At 40.5% G+C, this 25,270-nt stretch overlaps 1 protein-coding gene across 1 annotated transcript in view; it reads right to left on the bottom strand.

Annotated features, from left to right (window-relative positions):
* Positions 1-248: 248 nt before the first annotated feature.
* Positions 249-25,270, bottom strand: part of FREM2 (FRAS1 related extracellular matrix 2) — a 137,023-nt gene continuing 112,001 nt past the window's right edge. The window contains exons 13-24 of the mRNA XM_074378091.1: positions 23,793-23,951; positions 22,376-22,679; positions 20,308-20,439; positions 18,846-19,177; positions 14,278-14,470; positions 12,226-12,330; positions 10,743-10,870; positions 10,506-10,640; positions 9,602-9,728; positions 8,535-8,722; positions 8,175-8,321; positions 249-6,741 (exon numbers count right to left, since the gene is read on the bottom strand). Of these exons, the coding sequence (XP_074234192.1) occupies positions 6,232-6,741; positions 8,175-8,321; positions 8,535-8,722; positions 9,602-9,728; positions 10,506-10,640; positions 10,743-10,870; positions 12,226-12,330; positions 14,278-14,470; positions 18,846-19,177; positions 20,308-20,439; positions 22,376-22,679; positions 23,793-23,951 (2,460 nt within the window). The 3' untranslated portion in view covers positions 249-6,231. The remainder of the gene's footprint in view (positions 6,742-8,174; positions 8,322-8,534; positions 8,723-9,601; positions 9,729-10,505; positions 10,641-10,742; positions 10,871-12,225; positions 12,331-14,277; positions 14,471-18,845; positions 19,178-20,307; positions 20,440-22,375; positions 22,680-23,792; positions 23,952-25,270) is intronic.

Below are 25,270 nucleotides of genomic sequence, written 5' to 3'. Positions count from 1 at the left end.
CACCTGTTACAACTGCAGGTGGGCACTAGGACCCTGCAGGTAAGTTCTGCTGGGAAGCAGCAGCATTTTACCAGCAGCATCAAGGATGGTAGTGAGAGCACGGGTCTCAGGCTGGAAGCCTGCAGAAGCTCAAGGCTCCGCCAGCAGAATGGAAATAACTGATCCTCACTGCAGACTACAGGGATTCTGTGATCTTAGAATGAACCAAAGTTAAAGGCTACACTACAATAACTTGGCCATTTTCACACTTTTATATTTATATGGGCTTTATTTATACTCAACATGTGATGAATTTTGAAGGAAAACAGATGCAATTATGAAACACAAGTGGTAACAAAAATTACTTTAGATGTAGATTTAAGATGGGATGGCTCCAAATTATTTGCATAATTGAATTCCCAGGGATAAACTTCAATATCCAGCAGATATGCAGTGTCCTAGCAAATATATGAGGAAAAAAAAAGCTTAGACCCTGTTTGTTTTTGAAGAATTCCCATGGGAAAATCACAAAGGCTATTAAGTTCTGTAAATAATTCTATTACACAAAGTCATGCTACTCAGTGGCTAGATAAGTATAAATTTACTGAGTGTTTTAGAGGGCACTTGGTACAGAAGTAGGCACTTAAAATAATTATAAAACACACAACTCCTTGTCCAGGATTAAGTGTTTTTGTATAGACAAACGGGCTTAAAGAATATCTTGCCAAAAACTTGAATTCCTGAAACCACGGAGAAAGTCCCTGCTTTGTAATTTCTTTTTGTAATGTGCTTAATCTGGGCACATACAGAAATTTTCTATTAGTCTTACTAATAATTGCCTTTCTATATTGTAAGTGATTTTTATGATAATGATCTTTATTTTTAATGTTAGCTTTTAAAATTTTACATTTCTCTTTTCTTTCTTCTTTTTTCAAGTACACCACTGATGTTTCCAATGTCACAGATTACCCAAACATCAGAAAGAAGAAATATCTGTAATTGAAATTCACTAGGAGTATATAAGTAGTCATGTGATCCGTGGAGGACACATCGTGGTAGCAGTTTAAGAGTCTTGTGCATTTGATGATGATATTTTTAAACACTTTAATGTTGCTAACAGTTTAATAATTTTCTTGCCGTTTATTTCATTGCAAAGTATTCAATCACCAAAACAACTTCATCTTGTGATCTTTGGCCTTTTATTGTTGCTCAGTTAAATTCTTAAAAGGGATTTTTTTTTTTTTTTTTTTTTTTTTTACATCTTAAATGTCAATGTTGAACTTCCACTGAGAAAATCAAGGCACAGATTGTCTTCACATTATTCAATAGGATGCCTTTGATCTTTTGCAGGAAGTTTTTTTCTTTCTTCCCCTTCATCCAAAAGGCTTAACATTCTCAAAAAAAAAGGGATATTGCACAAATGCTGTGCTCACTTGCCAGCTTTTGGATGAATGAAAATGCTAACGATTTAGTGAAAATGGTAACAGTTTCAAAACTAAAAGGGGAGTATTACTAGCAGAACGGCCCATCTCAGATTTGTCAGAGAGGAAAAAAACAAAAGTCCATGAAAAAAAGAAAGAAAAAAATGAAGAAAGGAAGTAAAGAGGAAAGAAAACAAAGTAAAAGTAGATGTTGCTAGAAGAGCAGTTGTTTTGTATGTTGTTGTATTTGCTCTTTAGCAAAATGCAATACTGAAAAAAACGTAAACAGCAAATGTCAGGGAAGAGGAAATAAATGCACTTGAAAGACAGGGAAGAAAGCAAAACTGTTTAAAAGTTCGTACATTCAATATTCTGATTTTTCTCCCAACAAAATAAATCAAAAGAGTCTCACATTAGCTTAGTATATGTTGGTTTATCAAGTTTAGTTCTAAAGAAAGAAATCAGCTTTCTTTCCTTGTTTAAAAGTTTTCTGTGTAATCTTTCTAGGAAAAATTGTAGGAAAATACCACGCACTTCTGTTTTAAAATCTCTTACTGAAATCAAAATAATTACCAAAATCTCAAGGTTTTTTATTCTTAACTTCAAAGGATATAGAAACAAAGAGAAATAAACAGTGAGGAATATTTTGAACTTACGGATAATATTTTCTAAAAATTCTTATGTCATTACCACATAATACTGGAATCAATTCTAGGAAAAAAATCTTAAGGAAACATATTAACCTTTGAATTAATGTCAAAGAAACTCCCAGGGTAGTATGCTTTCACAAATGACCATGTGTTGACCTTGAAAAATCTTTGTATGAGTGATTTCAGTTAGATAGGTTTTTCATTTCTTTCTAGAAATGAGATGTTTGGTTTTTTAATATGTGTGTGTGTGTAATTATAGTTTCTGGCCAAATTATACATTTCTGGACTGATTGAATATTTGAATTCCATTCATTTGCCATATGGTTAGTGAAGGTACCTGAAGATACCTTCACCCTTTTATTATTGCTATCATGGCTAGAAAATAATGAAAGGTTCAAAGAACCATAATACACCTGTTTTCAAGTTAATACAATTATGTAAATTCTAAACATGTAAGATACTTGCATCTTTAAAATATCTTTTTCTTTTCCTATTAAAGGACTAAATTGGTTTCAAAGTCAATACTAAATAGGTATTTTCAAAATAGTAGCCAAAAATCAAATTCCCAGCTTCTGAAATCTGAATGTCACTACATCTCACTGTTACTGTTACAATCGGACCTAGCTTGATTTGGGGCTGTTTCAGCCCTTAGCACTGATTTGTATGAAGAAAGGCTCTCGGTGGATTTTACGCAGTTCCGCTTTCATTTTTAAAACTGACCTTGGTGTTGGTACCTCGGAAAAGAATTAGAGGCGCAGTGACTTCATAAAGAGGCTCTTTTGTTGCTTACAGAACCACATCCCTTTGTGTTGGGTCTGCAGTTGGTCCTCTTATCGCAGATGTCTTGCAGCAGCAGCAGGGCAGCAGAATTCGAGGGACCTTCTCTCCTATTATTCAGCGTGGTGTTTGTGAGAGGGCAGACTTCAGGAGGTGCTGATGGTGTTAAGGACCAGAAGAAGAGTTTACGTGTTATCGCCTATTCTTGGAATGAAGTGGGCCTCTCTCTGCCATTAAGAGGAAAGGACTACACAGGGCCACCGACATCTCTGCAAGGTACTTTCTCTGTGTGTGAGTTTGCATCACTGACTTGACTGTTAGATCTGTGTTCAGAATGACCCATAACGTGCGGGGGTCTTTAGATGGGGAGGAGTGGGCTCCAGAGCTGATGCTGCAGAGAGCTTTCCAGCCGTGGCTCACAGACAGAGAAGCTCATGCAAATCTCCATCCCTTTAGTTCAGAGCAAGAGCTACATTTGACGGCGACCTGCCTGAAGGCAGGGCGGGCAGCTTGGTTTTCATCCCTCCACGTGGCTAACCCTAGGGGAGCATTCTGTAAACATTAACGGGGGAATTGACTGAAATAGATAAAACCATCGTGAAAACACATTGATGTATTTTCATGCTTCATGCTCATATGCTAAGAGAGCCACTAATGCTTAATCCTTAGTTGTGTGTTTTGTGTTTACCATGCAATGTCAACAAGACCTTGTTTTCACTGGAGTCAGAAGCTTCTGGGTACCTAAGTGGCTTTATCGCTCATCTCCTATCTTCTGTAGGAAGTTATTTTAGGTATTTATTCTGATAGTACCAGAATAGTTCTCTGACAACAAAATATTAAAACTAAGGCTCTATTTTGCTGAACAACACAGCATTGTGTCTGAATTTTTATTCCACAAAAAAGAGTTTTTAAAGATTAAATGTCTATTAAACCACATAGTAAGTAAATAGATATTAAGAAAATGATGCAGAAGTCTAAGTAATTAATACTTAAGAATGCTATATCTGCCTACTTCCCACAGGCTCTCTTTTTTCATGGGGAGGAAGGGAAGAAAGAAGAGAAGAGGAGGGAGAAAGAGAGAAGGAGGTGGGCAGAGGAGAGATTGTTCTTCATTAGGAAAGGACATGCTTTGTATGATGTAAGCTCTCCAATTCATCCAAAGTGGTCTCTTTAGAACAAATCATTGTAGAGAGAAATTTGGTATGAAGCCAACCTGGCCCAAAGACTCAAAACAGACCTCCTGTGATGATGGGTCACTGATGACAATACCAAGTGAGAGAGATCCCCATGAGTGTGGGATGGGCTCTGAAGCACCTTGACCACTTACGTACTATAAAGCTGATTGTGAGTCCCTGCTCTTACAGAATGGAGAAACTGAGTCCAGTGCTAAGTAGTAAAAAAGTCCACACACTATCTGAAGCTGCTCAAGTCACACTCATTCCTATACATGTTATGAGGTAGCCAGCAAAGGAGCTGAGCAAAGCTAAAGAAAAAGGGATCATTAAGAAAGTGTTAACATTTGTTTGATAAACAAACTCCGGGGCTGTACAGCATAGTTACACAAATCCTTTGGGGAAACTTCTGAATTGTAGGTAATGCTTTAAAATTCCGCAGTGGATGGAGACCACAGTCTACCCTATTTTCTAAAAGACTTTGGGAAGTGTAGAGCTGCCCCAAAGAAGAAAGACAACGGTTGGACACTTTTGCCTCTCTCCCAGCACCAGTATAGCTTCCTTTTTTAAGTCAAGAGATGGTTCGTGCTCACAGACACCAGACTGGAAGACTGTTAGTGCCTGCGTGACCTGAGGAGAGGCTGGCCTTCTAAACATCTCCGTTCCACCAGGATGTCCAGCTTGGCCAGGTTGTAACTAGACATGAAAGGGGATCCCAGGTAGCACTGGAGGCTGAGTATTCAGGTATGGTTCTTTTTCTCCTGACCTGATTTTTGTTTGAAATACATTTACTTGCTTTTGGAAGATTGGTCACTAAACTACTGACATTTCCCCTTTCTGACCCCAAATTCTGCTTTTTGATGAAATCACATTTCCCAGAAAGACCTTCCTGAGCAAGCCCACTCACGTTCCTTGGTTTTTAACACTGAAAGCAGTTTTACAAATTGTATTTTTAGATACTGAGACGGACCACACTGCATCAGTTCACCGAACTGGAGACACCAGGGAGTGATGCTTTTTGCTTTGACCAGAGAATATGATCAGTGATGCTGGCCACCTCCAGGATCATCTCTGCAATGACAGGTGCAGGGATTCCTGCTGTTTGAACCAGATGGTGATTAGAAAGCTAATAAAATATCCTCTGGCCAATTTAAGCTTTGGACCTTGTTGTGTGACTATGCACTCTGAAGGTTAACCTCACGTGTCATTGTCAAAATGTTCTTTGATTCTATAAAGTATGTGTAAAAGGCACTTTGGTGAAACACAGTATATTAATAAATACCACATTCTCCCTTCACCATCTGAATGATATTTCTCCGGATCATTTATGGATTCAATACTGCAAAACATCTAGGCTCAGTTCTTAGAGAACATTGTCTTGCAAATGTGAATCTAACTCTACGGCATTTATCATCAAAATGTCACCAACCCTCTCATTTCCCACAAATGAGCACCAATAAAGTATATTATCATGCAAGAACTCTACTGTTTCTCACTATGTACCAAAACAGAGCAGTCTCTCTTCAACAATCTTTTCCAGGCTCAACATATTCTTTGGCTTAATTTAAAATTAAATAAGCAAATAAAACAAGAAGGGTCTGACAAAGATGAGGAACAACCCAAATCCAAGTTAGTGAGTTCCCTTCCCTTGGTTTTTCCTTTCACTCTCTCTCAAGGAGGAGAAAAGGAGATCTGTGGGTCGAGCCAGCCTTGGTCATAATTCAATGCTGTCTTCACCTGTTAGAAAACTTGTCACAATAAACAATGTGTTTATCATTTTTTCCAAGCTACAAGTTAAAATCTTTTTAGTAATAAACTGTTATACAATGAATAAACAATGTGATAATTGCACCTTCAAGATTCATACTAACATAGCAACAAGAGACTCCTCTGAAGATTCTCAAAGAGCCTGTTAGCACCGCTGAATAGGATCGTTTCCACGTGGAAGAGAAAAGGCCTCGGATGTGAAGTGCATTCCTCCGCGCGGTCCATCTATGGCTTCGCGGACCTGTGGCTGCATAGTTGATGCCTTCTGGGCAAGAGGAAAGATGTGGTCTGTGGACCGGACTTGTCCTTTGATGCATGAACGAGTTGGACAGAACTCGAAGTTCACTAGTACAGTCAGATCCTCTGAGCAGCTTTGTCACCGAAGTCCCCGGTTCTCCGAAGCAGTTGGGTTCCTAGGTTTTCTCCTGGGCACTGGAAGAAAAGGCCGAATCCCGCCTGCGGTCGTCAGACCTCAGAGCTGTCGCTGGGGTGGCCCCGCGGGCGCATCATGGGCTCGCTGCTGCCCGCGCCCGCGGGCTTCCTCCGGGCGCGCCTCCCGCGCTTGGACACCATCACCGCCGCCACGGCCGTGACCCCCACGGCCAGCAGTCCCGCCGCGACGCCTCCCGCCACCGTGAGCAGGCGCACCTCCGAGCCGGGGCTGCCGGGCTCCCGGGCGAGGACGCCGTCGGGGGGCACCCTCCCCGGGGCGGCCTGCCTCCTGCTGGTGCGGTCCAGGGCGATGTGCTGGATGTTTGTCCCGCGGTTGTTCTCGGCGCCGATTTCCCACGCCGGCGGCGGCGCGCTCCTGATCTGCCTCCTCTTCCTGCTCCGGGCGGCTGCCTGGGGCGTCCCTCTGCTCCCCAGAGAGTGGTATCGGCGCTCCGCGCTCCGCTTGCCAATGCCCCGGTTGGCGTTGTCTTTGGATCTCACCGTGTAGATGGTGTGTATGTACCATTCTCGGCCCAGCGCCACCTAGAACACACCGCTCTGTTCATCAGAAAATTGCATACTGTGCCAACCTAAAAACTCGCGACTCCTTGCAAGAGAAACGAGTGGCAGAGCTAATAAACAATAATTTAATTTAGTCTGCAGAATTAATCTACCTGAGATGTTTACGTGTGTAGATGTGCAAGGCTTTGCGTAAAGCACTCCAGAATACTCTGCGCAGCTCTTAAGGGAGCATGTGCTGGTAAGTGGTTGGTAAGCTATGACTTGTCAGAGCTGTAGGGAACTCTAGATCACACAGGCTAACTTACTCACTTGAAAAATTAGTAAATGACACGGTTACAGAGAACAAACTAGCGGTTACCAGTGGCGGGGGAGGGGGGACGTCCGAGGGACAAACCACTGGGTGTAAGACAGGCTACAAGGATGTATTCTACGACACCGGGAATACACTCAACATTTTGTAATAACTGTACATGGAGTGTAACCTTTAAAAATCGTATAAAAATTTTAAAAACTGAGTAAATGAGAACACGTAGCATGAAGTGACTGCCCAATGTCCCTGAACTAGTTAGTCTCAGCGGCAGGACAAGAGCTCAGACCTTCTGCAGCTCAGGACTCTTTCCCAGTATGGCTGGCTGCATATTTACACAGAAGGCCATGGAAAGGTCAGTTTTTCTGCTTTTCCAGGGTCTGTGAAAAGAAGGCATTTTCTTACGGCTCCTTGACGCCTTCAGGATTTCGGAGAGGTCAAATGCTTTGAGAGTTAACAATAAAAAAAAAACAAAAACAAAATTTAAAAAAAATCATACTTCAACTTCATGCTTGGAAAAGATTCAGAATAATAGACATGCTTCCTCAAGCTTCCCTCTTTTGGCAGAATAAGGATAACATATTTCTCCAGCCCATCTGGTCTGGACAATTTTTAGTAAATAACCTAAAAGATGTACTTGCTCCCCCAAGGATTCACATCCTTGTGAATACATCTCCAAATCTGTCTCATTTGTCCGCTCAGTGTTGTGGTCTCCTGGGTCTCCTTCTGCCTTCTCTCTCTAGCTTTGGGCTCTCTATCTTGGTCTATGAAGTCTTTAAGAATGGAGATTTCTGGGCTGTGCACAATTGTTTTTCTGAGTCCAGCAGTTCACACGTGATCACTCCAAGAACAGTGGTCATGAAAAGTCAACCGAAAGGAGGTTCTGAGTAAGAAGGGCGGGGTTCCCAAGAATCATCAGATTTAGATTTAGATTCTCGGCTGAATAAGGGTCTTCATGACATATAGACTTTACATAATATTAATATCTGAATAAACATAATAATAGCTAACATTTATAGAATATTCACATTAACTCCGTGCATTATTACGACCACTGCCTTCTACATATGAGATGGCTGAGCCTTCAGACGTGAAGCGACTTGCATGTGGTTACCTAGCTGTTGTAGTGAACGTGTCATTGGCTCACCTGAAAGAGTGGAGTTGAGTCAACTTTAAATCCATCAGATCCAGGCTGATTCACTAAGAGAACAGCTTCCGGGTCATCCACGGCCAGTTTGGCATTAAACAGGACATTTCCAAAACTGGTGGCTTGTGTCTCTGGCTGAGCTTTGTCCTTTAGACAATAAGGAAATGAGGATTGCTGCAGCTAATTACTGCCAACTTTTGCAAGCGCCGAAGGTTTTCCTAATTAGTTTTGTGCAAGTGACCATTACCATAAAATGTCATTTGGTTTCATTCAAAAAGATGCTCTTGTTTAAAAAGTCTAAGACAAAACTGCTTAACTTTGAGTATCTACCTAGTTCATTGTTTGGGTCGAAGCACTTACCACAATTTTAAATCTGTACAAGAGTGAAGGAGAATCGGCCAGGCAGCCATACTCTGCATTCGTTGGACTATATTTGGGAACATAGCCGTCCGCTCCGGTGCACAGGAACACCTTCTCAATGCTGCAGTAAAAGGAATCTCCCAGATTCTGGACAGGATCCACCATGACCCGACCATAAATGGTATCACCTGAAACAGAGACGTGGGAAGGCTATTTCTGTTAAGTGACAAGGTGCGTCTATGTGGCACTGCAAACAGTTTGTGACAATAACGACACTAGAAAGTACTTCCTTCTCTTCCTGATCTGGCATCGAATGTTGAAGAACTTTTTGTGTTAGTTTCACGATCTGGTCCCTTCCCAGGCCTCAGAGGAGACCGCTTTGAGACGACCACAAGTACTGAAGATTTAAGGACCCCCATGCTCAGCTGGTAGTGGGAAGAACCTCAAGGCAATGCCTCTAATTTAACATTCATAACATCCCATTGTAGTTAAAGTCCAGTTTATATAAATAAGTTAGCTGGCGAGATGTAGCCAAATTAGTATAGAATGACACTAAAAAAAGAAAACATCAGTAAAAATCTGAGTTAGCTTTACCTGAGTCAGACAGAGGGTTTAAGGAAACGCCCTGGTATTTAATCACCTATCTCACAGCTATTACCCAACTCCTACCATGTGTGCTAGGCATTTTGTTAGGCTCTGGGAATATACCACTGAGCAAGACAGGTACAACCTTTGGCCGCGAGCTCCATTCTCAGGCAGCTGCAGAACTTGAGGGCACATAAATTAAAAAAAAAAAAAATCCAAGGAAAAAATCCAGAGTTGTTCCAGAAGTCACTTAGATAAGGGAAATAGAGGTTAACTTCCCCAGCATAAAAACCACCCTGTAACATATATCCAACTTCAGTGACCCCCTCCCCCATCCCTGCCAAAATGATAAAGCCAGAGTTATATTTCCAAACCCACAAACAGGTTGTAATGTTCCCCCTCAAACACGAACCCAAGAAAGCAAAGGACGACAGATACAATGGCAAACAGACGGAGCAGACCTCTCATTCGTAAAGTGATACCTTCTGCAAAAGCAACATCGCTCTCTTGCCCAAATCCCATGGATCCGTCAGACAACCAGAGACTTTTCTTGGAGAGAAGGTACATTTGGGTGTTCAAGCTAAACTCAGCAGCCACTGGATCACTGACCTAAAACCAAGTGTAAAAGCGCCTTTTATGTGTTGTTGATGGTTCCGGTGGTGCACACATACATTATCCACAGATACACACATGCCTTGTACACTGACAGGCAGAACACTGAACACTGTGATTTTCATGTCCAACCAAACCAAACCAAACCAACCCAGGGAATTGTGTTACTAGTTTTGTACCTTCTTAAGAAGGCAAAACTGTCATGGTTAGACCATTTTTGAATGGGACTAACCTGCATTGCTTGAGCTCATTTCCACTGGTTTATGGGAATGTGTAAAGGACTTGTGAATATCACAGTCAGTTGATAAATACCAACATTTAGTATAAGTTCTTGGGCAAAAGGTGCCCTCACATTTCTTTTAATACATAATGGCAATTAGGTAATTTGAAGCGGCATAAACTACAGGATATTTATTCTCCCTTGATGATCAAGAACAAGACGAAGAAGTGAAGAACTCTGGGGAAAATTCTCAAATCTCCAAGGCAGCAAACTCCAGGAGGAGACCAGATCACATAAGAAAAAAATAGTAATAATAACCCTTCCATACTCTTAAACTGTGGGTTTTATATTCTGAGCCAACAACCGATAAAGGGCAATTCTTTCCTCCTTCCTTCCTCCCTTGCTCCTTTCCTATCTGACTTCTTTTTTTTTTTTTTCTCAGCCTGCAAGAATTGAAGCCGTTGGGTGAGATTCTTTTTTTTTAACTGATAAAAGTAAACCATGGCTTTAACAAAGTAGGCTTCTCCACAGGAAAAGAACTCTATGAGACACACCTGTTGGAATCGGATGTCAAGGTCAAAAGTGACAGGTTCTCTGGGGTTGCAGGTGACAGGCAACCGGTACTCTTGATGTGCTGGAGTGGTGCATGGCAACAGTTTTACAGTATAGGTCCCCGAGTAGTCACGTACCTTTAAGAAGAGAGGACATTTGGGTTTTTCATTTTAAAAGAATCTGCGGTGCAATCAAAAGCAGCAGAGAAAGAAAATTAAGTGAGAGCCTTAGTCACTTACTGCAAAGTCAGAGACAAAGCTCCATTGCTGGATTGGCTGGTTATAGGTTGGTTCACTTCTTATGAGGCGCAGGGAAAATGTAAGACCTGGATGATCAGCTGATATGATCATGGAGCTTGTGAAGGATGCTAGAAAAGCACCAATAATGATAATGAGATAGTGGCTAAAAGAGTGCATGATAGCTTAGAGTTTTCAAAGTGCCTTATGATATCTTATTTGCATCCATTCTTATAATAAGCCTGCAAAATAGCAGGGTTGGTATAATTATCCTCATTTTGCAGATAAAGAAATTGGGCTGAGAGTGACTGTGTGACTCTCCCGAGATCACACAGCCAGGATGTCTGCCTTCTGATTCCTAACTCAGCGCTTTTTCCACTCCATAATTCTGTCAAAAGAGAATTGTACAGAAATGCTCAAATAGTTCAGGGCTACTTTCCAGGGAGGCAGAGCAGTTCAATAAAGGCGGATGTGAATGCATTTATTGTGCACTGAAACTATGAGCTGAAATTCAGTCTATTAGCATCCACAGAACAGGGCAAACCCAACTTATAAATGGAATCTATTTTTAATTAGATTGACTCAATTGTGGCTAAACAAAGATTCAGCTTATTAGAAAGGTAGACATGTGGAAGGGAACTTTAAAGACCAGGAAATCCTCATTTTCCAGAATGGTCAATTACAATAAAGCAAAATGATTCTTTTTGATTCTGTATTTTGGAGCTCAGTCTCATAAAAATACAGCAAACCTTCTTTCTCTTCCTGAACTGTCAGCCATTGTGTAGCGCTCCCACCCGGAAAAAGGAAAGACACAGAAGACAGGGCATGAACTGTTTTCCCTTCCAATCTGACAGGAGTTGGCACACGGGTAAAATGTGCAAACCAGTTTAATAATGAGAAGAATCAAATAAAAAATCATTTCTAATGAAATGTCCTTTGTATTAAAAGAAAAGCTTAGACATGGGACTTCAGTGACTGCCACGTTGCTGATATTCACAGCACAGTCCATCAAATCAGTGAGATTTCATAGGTGATACTTAAGATAATTAGTTAACATGTCTGACACTTAAGTATAATAATGAAGTGGCACTTCTGACTCCATTGTAAAGGTTTACAGTATCTAGAAAAGAGCTGTGCTTACTGAATGAATGACCTAAAATTCAAATTTTGGGACAACACATTTGAAGCAGGGGATGGGAATGGTGTGGCTCAGCTCTCCGAGGAAGTAAAACTTCACTTTAAATCCACTGAATAGAGTTTTCTTTTATGTGTACTTGAACCGTTTTGTATTTTTGTATTTTGTAGCTTCTAGGACGTAGCTGAACAATTACCAAGCCCTCCTGTAGGCATCTGTGCAGACGCAACTCATTTGAAATTAAGGGCTTCAAAACCCATAGGGAAGCATGCTGAAATATGTGTAATTGTGGGAAAACGGTATCCTGGTTGTGTGGGCAGTGGCTTTTACTGACTGGGCAACGGGGCTTACCCGGATGTGACAGGACAAACAAGCCATGGAATTGAGCCTCCGTCTTGAAGTTCACGACCAGGCGCCCCTCTTCTCCGATGCGCATGCTGGTTGGATAGAGAGAACCTAGGGTGGGGTGGCGCACAAGAGTGGACATATTGGTGACCAGGGACTCCTCATGTACGGGGTTTCTTCCAAAAACAAATTCAGATTCATCTTGTCTTTAAGCATGCTAGCCAAAGGGTATTATCAGAAAAATTCTGAGTGGTCAGAGAGGCAGAAATATTTTTGTTTTCTTTCTTTCTTTTTTTTTTCCCCTAACAAGAAAGTGATGTCTGGAAGGCAGGCAAAATAGAATTAGGTCACATGAATGAGGTCCATGTGAAATATACAGATTGAACACAGCAGGCCAAGATAGGTTTTAAAGCTCTAGGCCACAAGGATGAAGCTGTAAATGGGGAGGCAGGGTGAACTCGTCACATTTTGAAGATTTGGACACATAGGTGGAAACGGGTTTGTGTTCTCCAGAATAATTCCAAATGTTATAGGCTGGATGAAAACTCTGAAGCCTTCCCAAGAAATGTAGCAAGTTGACCAAAGTTGGCTCCAGATACGAGAAGGAAACACAAGAACTTTATGTAGAAGCTGAGAACGAAGAGATGGGTCTGCAGTAAGATGCACTTAAACATACATTTTCTAAGGCAAGATACAGGATGAAAACATCTGAAATGATCGAGAATGATTATTCAGGGTGGTTGTAATATTTTCCACATAGCTTTAAGGGAATTTCAATCTGTTTAAGAGAACCGATTTTGAGATGGCCTCTGAGTATTTCCCTCTGGCTCATAAAAAGTGATGCAGGCATGATGGTCAGACATGCATGGAACCAGAAAAGCAGTGCACGTCTGGAAAGGAGCAGCACTCATTCTACTAGGGGTTAAGTCATTTTACGCTTGTGGATTTTGAATTGCGATTCTGACATTGAGATTGAGACAGTTTTGCAGGCGCTTATGCAGCCCAATACTTAGTGGCATTCACCACCACTGTCGTAAGACATCCAGCCTAAGTATTACAGAACAACAGAATTTTTAAAATATTTGAAGAATATTAGAAGTCTGGTCCATCTTTCATAACAAACTGAGTGCCGAAGGTTAAGAACACGTTTGAGATCACACAGCTAGTTCGCTGTAGACCCAGAACTAGAATTCAGGACACACATTTATACTGGGCTTTAAAATGCATCTCTCTGCTTCAGAAATAAACATGTGCAACTTTTTCTCTTGGGTTCATTCCTTACTTTCAACTGGAACTTCCTCTACCCATTTTCCAAACTCTAGAGATGTGTATAGGTTGTACTGAGTAACACATTAGTGATTAATCACCTTCCAGGTAATTACATTTACCAGTCGCCTATTATGCAGAAATTGAGGTATTGATATGCTTCAGTTAAAATAGTTTTTCTGTGACAAAAATGAAATTTTTTTTCATTTTTATTAGGTAGATTGTTACAATTTGACAGCACATATACAATATATTACATGTAAATACATACACACAATATACTGCACACATTTTAAAAATTTACATATACGTACTGTTCACTGTTTCTAAGAACGTTTAGAGCTTTAGCTTTTTTAACTTACATACTTATCACAGGAATAAAGCCAACCACAAAATAAGAACTAATTCAAAAAGATACATATACCCCGCTACTAACAGCAATATTATTTATAATTGCCAAGCTGTGGAAGCATCCTAAGTGTGCATCAATAGATGAATGGATAAAGAAGATGCGGCATATATATGTAATGGAGTACAACTCACCCATAAAAAAGAACAATATTTTGCCATTTGTGGCCCTTCATTCACTTTTTCTTTTTTTTTTTTCACTTCAAAAACCAGAATTTTATAACTGGCATAAACAAAAAATGAAATTATTTTAAAATAATTTTAAAAATGATAAAAATGATACTGAAAGTTGCTCCTATTTTTTTTACCCACAGTAAAAAAAAAATTCTCTTAAATTATTCAAATAGGTGAGAAAGCTAGGCTTCCAAGACCCTATTCACTCACCTTGGAGTTCGGCTTCTGGGGGGCTGCCAATGCCATCGGTCCACAAGATGGCAGTGTCGTACACGAAAGTTAGACGAAGCTCTGACTTCAGGTCAAAATGCTGCCAGCCTCCCACCCCGACGGGGGAATGGAACACGTAGGAGACATACAGAGGGACTCGAAGAGTCACGTAGGACTGCACTAGGTTTAGGACCTAAAACAATAAAATGATATCTGTCAGCGCGATTCAGTGTTGTTAATTAAACGAGGCTAATTTTCTACAAGCCATTTTCTCCTTTCACTTAACTGAAGATTCTGAGTAATCACTGAGGAAATCATGACAGCATTCACAACACCACTGTCCTCTCCCCTCATTTTAGAGCAATTCAATACTTGTTACTACACTTTCCTTTGCAACAAAAGATAGGCAGCCAAAATCCTTCAGACAAATTCCATAATTCTCAGCCTACTATACTTAAAGTCCTTTTTCCTTCACATACCATCTAACTTACCTACTTAAAGTGGACAAATCAATGGTATTGAATATATTCAGGGAGTTGTGCAATTTTCATCACAATCAACTTCAGGACATTTTCATCACTTCCAAAAGGAACCTGTACCCATTAGCAGTCACCCCCTTATTCCGTCCTCCTGTCCCAGTTCCTGGCAAACACCAGCCTACTTTCTGTCTCTCCGTCCTTGTATATTTTGTACATTTCACATAAATGGAATCATGCGATATATGGTCTTTTGAGATAGGCTTCCTTCACTCAGCATGTTTTCCAGGTTCATGCACACTGTGGCGTGTTTCAGTACTTTCATTGCTGAAGAGCATCGTGTTGTAGGCATTTACCACATTTATTTATCCATTCATCCGCTGATGAATAAACATTTGGGTTATTTCCAGTTTTGGGCTATTATGAATAACACTGTTATAAGGTACTTTTAAATTATTATACAGAGGAGGGGAAATAAAGCAGGAAGGATCTGGAAGCAAGCATGTTTATTAGAGATATGTAATGTTTAAGATTACATGTAATAGTTAAGATGTCTTAGGAATAATTAGTTAAAATGAAATGTCTTGCTTAAAATTTTTACTTTCCTCTTTTGTATTTTGGCTTAAGCAGAAATAGTCTTAATATCAGCTAATGCTAGTTGCAGTCAAACTGCAGAAAACTTAGTAACCCTTCATTTGTTGTTCACAGACAACTATCTTGGATGTTTCAGGTGATCCCTGCAGTTTGGCAACTCTCCCTTGTAAGTTAAATCATCTGCCAGTAGGAGGTTAAGGAAGGCGGAGACCTTTATGAGTCTGTTAGAAAGAGCTTTGTAATCACAAAGGAAAATGCAAGGACCTGGCAATATTTCAAGGCAGTAGAGTTCTCTCCTGAGAACACTGAAGGAAAAACTCCCCTCCTTCATCATGCCGTTCCTGGCAGAAGCAATTGTTTGCAGAGTGATTTCCTTGCTGAGGTGGCGCGTCTAGAAAAGCGCTAGCAGAGGGAACGGGACGTCCGCCGGCGCTTGGCTGGGGCTGTGCGGACCTGGCAGAGAACAAGGAGACCTGGGGCTGGTTCTGCTCTTCTACCAAGAACAGAGGAAGAAGCTTATTTGCCTCTCCTGCAGTTTCACCTGTGACCATAACCGTTCCTCACATTCACCCAATTAAATGACATTTAATGAAATGTCCAGATAAGTGTCATGATGTGGTTAAGAGAACAGGCTGACAAGCGAATTGACTTCGGGCAAGTTCTTTGAATTCTCTTTGCTTCAACTTTCCGATCTCCAAAAAGGGGGTCAAAATTCATACTTGTCTCAGTGTTGCTGTGAGGACAGACTTAGTGGAAATATGTAAGGTACTGACCCATTATGACAGGCATAGAGTAAACATTAAATACATGTTAGATGTTACTATTATCATCATTGTTACTGTTTTCGTTACTACTTTAGATATTTTTTCTTCTTCTCTAGAACCTAAAACTAATGAGGAAAATTAAGAAAATATCTCAAAAGTTGTATCTACTTTAATATATATTTTCTTCTCTCTCACCTATATTTAAATATCACCTATATTTAAGTATCAGTAGTTGGAGGAGAAGTTGAAGTTCAAACTCAAGAAAGTTGGAGGAAACAGGATAGCCTTCCCTGAGCTTCACTCTGAGAGAGTAAGCAACATATTTTATTAGGCTGTATTGCCACTTCGTTTAGACTGAGGCTTTTAGAATTTTATCAGAAGATCCTGAAATTTCAATGATTTGCACCAAATCTGGTCATCCCTATTATGCTGATCATCATGATTATGTTATCAAATTTATTTGCAACAATGCAAAAGCAGAAAAATCCTTTCAGGAGAAACTCAAACCACAAGCTGCCCATCTTCCTCCAGAAGGCAACATAAACCCGGTAAGAATTGGGTGCTTCAATAATTCTTAGATTGCACCCTCTCTTATCTCTGAGTCTCATGTGACACAAACCTTGCAGGCAGGTGAAACTTCACTGAAAGCTAGAGTTGCCAGTTTTCACTTAGGGTAACAACAGTTAAATAGCTCAGCTACAGAAGCAGGGCAGTAACTTCTCTTGTTAGGAATGGTACTGGGAAGAAAAAAACAAAACAAAACACTAAACTTAAAGAATTAAACAGAACTGTGATTGAAAAACTCCAGCAAAGTGTAGTCAGTTTAGCTAAGTGTTTTATCGCGAGAGTTGGTGTAGGAGACAACACATTGAAGGACAGAATTTGCATTCAGAATGCCTTTGCTACACGGGGGAAGTGGGCAGATGTGAGAGGATAAAGCAGGCTGCATGCAAGGTTTTCACTGGAGAAGTTGCATGTATAAAAGACGGAAAAGTACTGCTATTTGCAGAGAAGACAGAAAACATTCTTAAGGGTGAAAACAGACTATAGATGGCATGAGACTCACAGAGAAGCTCTGTGGTCCAAAGTGATTTTTAACAAAGAAGGATCAGAACTCCACTGCAATCCTATTATTGTGTCCCATTTTGTTTATAGAGCCTGTGACTTCAGCAAGATCCTAAAAGAAGAGCGTCCAGAAAGAAAAGAGGAGTGATTTCATAATGGATTGAAAACAAGCTCTGTGGTGAGCAGCTGAAGGAACGCACGTGGTTGACCTTTCAAGGAGAAGGCTGAGGTAGATGTGTTAATATGAGTGTTTTTATTCTGGGGGCAGGACTTCTTTCTTCCACGTTTCTTTCAAGTGGCAAAGACAGGCTGGGGAAGAGGGACTTGGAAGAACGAACACTTAGGAGGGTTTAAGTAACCTGCCCAAGAACACTTCGCTGGAAAACACCGGAGCCAAACTGACGTCTGCATTTGCTTGATTCCAATTTCCAGGCTTTTTCTACTGTTCCCCTCTGTCTTCCTGTTGCTGTTTTTATCTGCGATTTTTACTAACCCATGCAAGTTTCTGGATATTTTGCTGCTTTTAGAGGAGGTGGAAATAAAGTCTCACTCCCTTGGAGTCTAATAGTTCCCAGACGTAACAAATGGCTGCCCACTTGACAGCAGCAGAATTTATCAAGATTGACAGCTTTGCTCTGGGATTAAACTGATAGTTATCAATGACTTTTCTCTTGTTACTACTTGTTTTATATTTCAACACCACAGGAATATAGCACAGAAAAAAATCAAGCCTCACCTTGACTAAATCTTGAAAGATAAGATATATTCTGGGTACCATTCAACATTTTAATTTATAAGCCTACTTATACAAACTCTCTGTTTTAGTCCAGGTAGGACAAAACACGGCTTTGAATTAAAACACTCATTACAAATCTAAGCTATACCCTGCACATTTTAGATTCTTTATTGTAACTGCTAATGGAGACCCTGCTTCCTTATCAGTTTATTTTTTTTATTATTATTTTTTAAATGGAGGTACTGGGGGTTGAACCCAGGACCTCCTGCATGCTGAGCACACACTCTACCACTGAGCTATACTCACCTACTTCCCTACTATTTTAACAATAATTTTGTTGATGCTGATGGTGGTGACCAAGCAGGGGATTGTATGTGTGTGTGTGTGTGTGTGCGTGCGTGCGTTTTATGTGTAAATGTCTGTCTGTGTAGTATGAAGAGGAATTAGTAAACTGTAGAGTAGAAATAATAGTATTTAAACGAAAATACTTTTGCCTATGTTAGAAATGAAGCAACCAGATAAGGAGGAAAAGAAGAGAAAACTAGAAAGAAAAGGGAGGAGAAGTGAGGCTAGAAGGAGAGAAAGATAGAAGGTGGCGGAAGAAGAAAGACAACGAGGAGGGAGAAAAACTAGACTGACCCTGAGGACTGTAAGTCAATCTTCATTTTTAGACGGTTCGTAATACGTCATGGGATCCATGTAAAACATAAGAAATGAAAGTGTTTACTTTAAAGAGAAATTAGTATTTGGATTTTGTAGTATCCAAGTAGATTTGGAGCTTACAGCATGATGATCTGCTTTTTCTTGTTGCCTAATAACCTATATCACCAAGAAGGAAGACGAGAGTTGGGATTTATTCCAAGTCTATGCAACTGAACAAAACCAACTGGTTTACCCAGTGAGCAAAGCTGAGATGCTAGAAGAAACCCGTACCTGCCCATCTGTTCCAATGGTGCCTCCGCAGTCCGTGAGCAGTTCTGACATGTCATAGTAGCTAACAAACTCCCATAAGCAGGCCTCCAGGTTCAGGTTTCGGTAGAAGCGTAAGGTATTGGAACCCCTGATAGATGAGCTGTACTGGTAAGGATACGCCTCTCCAATTATTTCCGGATTTTTTGTAGCATCCGTCAAGAAACCGTGGTGGGTCTTCACTTCGGTATAGTCCAGGAGGTTGGAGCACTTGTGGTTTCCAACCCGAGTGCCGTCAGGGCTGAGGGTGAGCTCGAAGTTGGAAAGCTCCTTGGTGGAGATCACAGGGAGCATGCCTACAAGGAATTTTTGTAATCACCGTGACCAGTCTCACCAACAGCAGCAGGCTTAGGACACTTCATAATCGCTTTATCTCTTGAGAAGACAAGTGCTATAAAATACTGCAGAACAGGGATTATAAAAGTGGTATCTTAGGCCCCCGAGGGTCTCGAGAACTTTTCAGGAGATCTGTAACATTAAAGCTGTTTTCACGACTCTAAGCTATTATTTGACTTTTCCAGGCTTATTTTCTCAGTAGCGCATAGTGGAATTTTCCAGAGGCTACAAAAAATTATATATTGCAATAGATTGAATGCAGAAGCAGATATAAGAATGCAGCTGTCAATTACTATACATAAAATACACAAACAGTAAGTTCTATTGTATAGCACAAATTTACAATTTGGCTTTTTACAGAAGAAGTTTGCCAACCCTTAAACTATACTCTGTAGTGATAGTTTTCAAACTTTTTGGTCTTAGGACACTCTCAAAGTTATTTATCTAATTTATAAAAAGGCTAAAGTTGTCAGATTTTGAAAAAAACCTGGGCAGAAGGAAAACAGAAATACTTAAGAGAAGCAGGGCTTGAAAGCTTAAATTATAAATCGAGCACTTACTGTATGTTTGGTTATTCAGAGTACAAGCATACCTCGGTTTTATTGTGGGTTTTTTCCCTAGACCAACACAATAAAGCAGATATTGCAATAAAGCAAGTCACAAGAATTCTCTGGTTTCCCAGTATATATAAAAGTTATGTTTAAACTCTACTGTAGTCTGTTAAGTGTGTAATAACATTATGTCTAAAAATGTATGTACATTCACTAAAAATACTTAAGTGCTAAAAATGCTAACCATCACCTTTGCCTTCAGTGAGTCATAATCTTTTTGCTGGTGGAGGGTTTGAAATAGTGCAAGAATTACCAAAATACAACACAGAGGCATGAAGTGAGCAGATGCTGTTGGAAAAACGATGCTGATAGACTTGCTCAGAGCAGGGTTGCCACAAAACTTCAATTTCTAAACAACACAGTATCTGTAAAGTGCAATAAAATGAGGGCTGCCCATATTCAGTAAAACAAACCAGGTAATGAATGAGCAGCAGAGAAGCCCAACCACCCCCATGGATCTGCTTACCCGAGTCACCTACCATCTATGTGAGGCATCGTGACTGTGAGCTTGATCAGGTTTGTGTACTCGGAGTCCTCGGGGCCCGTGTAGCGCAGTTTTGCTGAGAAGGGCTCTGCTCCCACTACCCCTGGCACCCGGGGCTGGCAAAGACCTCAAGACAAAATGAAGAGATGCACGCTAAAAGAAGAGAAGAGTGCACATCTACAGAATATCTTAAACATAGGCACTCTTTATCTATGTACTTTAAAACTTTCCATGGACTAAGACATTGCTGAGAGTGGATAGTATTGGAAAGCAGAAGACCATAGTTGGAGAAGTCATCATAGCAGAGAGTTCAGTGGCTACTTCTTAACGTTTTGGGTGTTTTATGCAGCTTGAGAAAAAATAGTTATTGTTCACTGTGTTTTTGTTTGTTTGTTTTTCTTTTTAGTGTTCGCTGTGATTTAATATGTCCTGGGCATCCTTCGTTATGATCATATTCAAGAAATCATTCGAAAAGAGAATGTGAACAGACATAGTGAAAAATAATTGACAGACACAGGAAGAAAGTAATTGTAGTTTAAGTAAATTGGATGTTTACCCTAGAATAATATAGTTATGACCGGTTATAAAATATATATTATTTATATTCAAATAAAACTAAAAATGCACTCATTTTAAAAATAAAAACTAGTCTCCTTAGAGAGCAAAATGTATATGGTAGAGTTTGCTCTATGTATGTAATTTTTTAGAGTATATGGATTGTAAATTATAACTCATTTTATATCTACCTATCTCCCCCAAGAGAGCTGACTTGAACATTTTCCTCCAACATTTGCTTTAAGAGAATTGTGGTATTTTCCTTTTAGTATCATGGAAGAGATTCCCACAATGCTGGATTACAATTTCAAGAAAACTAGGAAATATGTAATTTCTTTTCTGATTCTAGAAAATGTAGGAAATATACAGGGATTTTTCAGAATAGCAATAAAATCAGAATCAGGCCCTGGTGTCTGGGATGTCTGTTTTATTCATTGGAGGGGGCTCATTTTAAAGCATTAATTTATTTTTTTGGTACCAACACAATAGTTTGGTTTTATGAGAAATTTAAAAACCATATATTTTAATCCTAATAAAAGAACATGTTTACTGTATGTGATATCAATAAATATTGATCCTGAATACATAAGGTTGGGAGATGGTTTATATAACCTTTCCTGATGCAATAAATATATTTCTGAAGCATTATATACAAATGGAATTCTTAGAAATAGAATCTTATAAAAGGATACTTATTTTTTAAATCTGATTTAAAAATTCTTCCGCAGAGTAAAGAATTGGTTTATAAAGTGGATTTCCTGTCTTTTCGTGTTGTCTCCAGCCACATCTATTTCCCACCTCCTCTGTGTCTGGGCTCCAACCCTGAACTCAACCTCCCTTGTAATAATAAGGTATGGGCATTTGTGCATAGCTCTCTACCTGGACAATCCTCCCCTCCTGCCCCCAGTGAACTCCTGCTCATCCAACATTACCAGTGGGGGTGCCGTGGCATCACATATGAGCCCCCCTGTCCAGATCTGACCCTTGGGACCATCTGCTTCATCTCCTGATCCCTCTTCCTCTCCCTCACACGCTGCTGACTTCCCTGCTTGGAGTTCCCAGAATATTCCATGCTTTTTCATGCTCCTACGAGTCATGGCTCATGCTTTTCCTCTCTGCTGTTTTCAAGATCCAGCTTAAGTGTCTCCTCTTTGATGGAGCCTTTCCTGATCCGTGCAGGCTACACCTAATCACTGCTACTTGTACACTTCAGTGCTGCCCTGTCCAGACTTAAACTGGAGTATGAACTCCTGGAGGGCAGGAATCTTGCCTTATTTTTCATTTCACAGCAAAAAGCGTGACATATGAGCAGTGATCGAAAAATGCAAAATGATTAAATATTTGTTTTCTCATGAATATTTTTGTGAAAATGGCTTATTTTAAAGCACTTATAGAGGATTATGGAATACATGGGGCACTGGGAGGAATGAACAACCAGAAATTAGACACTGATAACATTCCATGGCGTTCCCACGACCTTTCTGGGATCACGGCTGTGCACTACCTACCTTCTTCTCTGCCGATGGTTACAATAGGGCTCATCAGCTCCAGGCCTTCATCGCCCTCGGTGTTCACAGCGCGGGCCGCACACTGCACCCGGGAGCCAGGTTGGAAGTATATGGAGTCTAAAGTGATCATCTTGGACGACGTGAAAAAGGTGTCAAAGTCCACTTCTCTCATGGGGCTGGTCACGCCATCAGGACCCGCGGGTGCGCTGCTCAGCCATCGGTACCGGGTCAGAGTGTCATTGATGTTCTCACTCGCGCAAATCGAGCCTGTTTTATCATAGTCTGGATATTTAGGGTTGCAAGCCTATGGGGAAAAACTGTGTCAGCGCCAGAGTACCGAACAAAGTGGACATTATTGCTCTCAAGTTCTCTCTACCTTACTGTTGTCACTGCTGCTTTTTCCCCCCAGCTCTACATGCCATTCATGCAACTTTCAAATTCCTTTTCCCAGCCATGCTAGCTAGCTTCTATGAACTCTAAACCTGCATTTCAAAAACGCATTGGGCTTTTCTACATCTAACTTGATACCAGTAAAAGTGATACTCATTTCATCACCTCTTGAATCTTCAGAGGCGTGACCGCTGTTGCCATGGTAACACTCCAGTACCACCCTCCTCTCATGACCTTCTTCTGTGCAAGAGCTCCTGGCTCCCCAACAAATGAAGTCCACACTCCTTAAATATGACACTTCAAGGCCTCTGTAACTTGCACCCCATTACTATTTCTGCTTTGTTAATTCAATAAACATTGACTGTATACCTACGACCTGTAGGTCATTATACCGGGACGGCTGTGATATAAAAACGAATGCTTCCCAGTCTTTGCTCACAAGGGGCTTATAATTTACAGCCAAGAGAAGGCAACTTAAAAAGTAATGATAATATGCCATTTTTATGCTCTTCCTCTAGGTGCAGCCAGCGCAGGAACCACTTCTTCCTGGGGTGACTCTTCCTTATGTGACTCAAACTATTGACAGTCCCCATGACCTTCGCAAGCCTTCCTTCGCAGGGGGAGCTGCCACTCTGTCTCCTGGTCTGTATCATTTTCATGCTGATGATCACATTGCACCCTATAATAGAGTGACTCATTCTAATACATATTTCTCTTCCTTATTTTTAAATTCTTTGCACGCAGAGTTCATATCTTATTTACTTCTGTCTCAGTGACAGACCCTGAGACAGTATGAGACAACATACTATATGCACAGCAGTTCTCAAGCCTCTGTTGGATGAAGGAAGAAAAATGGCAGCTCAACTGGATTAATGTTCTATTTTCCTTTCCAAACTTCGAAGATTAAATCCTGCAGTATTTTTCCACTTTTGTTTTATCATGATGAAGCCTCTACTATATTGGTTAATGTTTACAATATATTAATTTTAAGTAATTATTTTATGCCTTTCCTCAACTTCCTACTCACTGTGATGCAGATGACAGGATAACCAGCCACGGGTCCAGCACTCTCCTTGGCTCTGGAGGTGTCATCATACATCAGTAAGGACACAATTTGAGGGACCGAAGGAAAAGTGACATCTGCCATGCTGTTTATTTCTTCTATATACACAATGGCTTTGGTCATCTGGAAGGAAAAGGTAACGATCTGTGATGACTGAAATATTAGACTCTCGGTGCTTCAATTGTGCAGCCAGTACTCACAATGCTTGGCAAGTCCATGGCATCGTTATAATAAAAATGGTCACACCCAGAGGCCCCGTGGTGTGACAGGCCCTATGTGCCTGGCTCCCTGTGACCCCGGCACCTGGGTCATATCTCATGGTACAGGGGAGGGTACCTGAGCCCAGGGCATCCTGGATTGGCCAGTGGCTCACAAGGTATTTGGGCTTTAATTTTTTCCTCCAAATTGTGATGAAAGTTGCTAAGTCTGTCTTGGACAAAGTGGAGGGCCCCTGAAAAAGTCAATTAGTTAATGGTGGGAAGAAGGCCGAAAGACACTCTGCGAGAAAGCAGATCCTAGAGGTCGTGGGACCACATGGAGCCTGCGGAAGTGGATTCAGTGAAAAGCGAAGCTGTAGATGGGCAGGGGCCAGAGGCACAGGGAGAGGGAGGAGCTGAGTCACAGGCAGAGGGAGGAGCTGAGTCACAGGCAGAGGAGGAACCTATGAGCATCTATTGCTGGTAAGGTGACAAGAACACCTTGCTGATACATTTCCCTTAGCTCCTGAATAATCTTCCAATATCCGATGACACATCACAGTTTCCAAGCCTATGTTTATGTGTGTCTTGTCAAAGGAAGCTTTGATCACTTGAAGTGATTTGTATGAATCTGTGTATTTCTTACTCGAGAGAGTTTAATACAGTGCACCGTATAAATAAAAGACTCATTTCTTATATGATCAGGACCTAAAAATACATTTGAAAAAGATTTTCTGCCCCTACTTCTTGAATTTTAAATAGGACTTGGACAAAAAACTTCAAGGCACTCGAAGTACCATCAAGTAGTAAAGATTACAAAGTAATAAAATGACCTGTACTTAAGGGAAAAAAATCTGCCCAATTTGATCTCCTGCTAATAGTGGAACAAGTAATAAAAGAAATAGAGTAAATGTGAGCACAGATATTATAAACATTGGTCTGTCCCTTGAATCACTTAGTTTTAAAAATTAGGTTTAAGGGTCAAACTTCTATGGAAATTATGTTTATCTTGAAGAAAGTCTGGCTGATGATACAAAAAATATTAAATGAACACAGAAAATGGCACTGTAACATTTGGATCACTGAAGCCCTGGACATCGATTTAACAAAGCTACAATGAGCAGGTGGAAATTTTGAGGGTTGGCAAAATGTTTTATGGGTTAAAATATCTGTTTTAATGAGATGTGGCAACTGAATTAATAGTCTCATCTTTGTACTGAGATGATGGAGGTTAATTCCAGATTT

The sequence above is a fragment of the Camelus bactrianus genome, chromosome 14 (assembly GCF_048773025.1).
Source record: "Camelus bactrianus isolate YW-2024 breed Bactrian camel chromosome 14, ASM4877302v1, whole genome shotgun sequence".
NCBI lineage: Eukaryota > Metazoa > Chordata > Mammalia > Artiodactyla > Camelidae > Camelus > Camelus bactrianus.
This window is presented reverse-complemented; position numbering and strand designations above follow the sequence as displayed.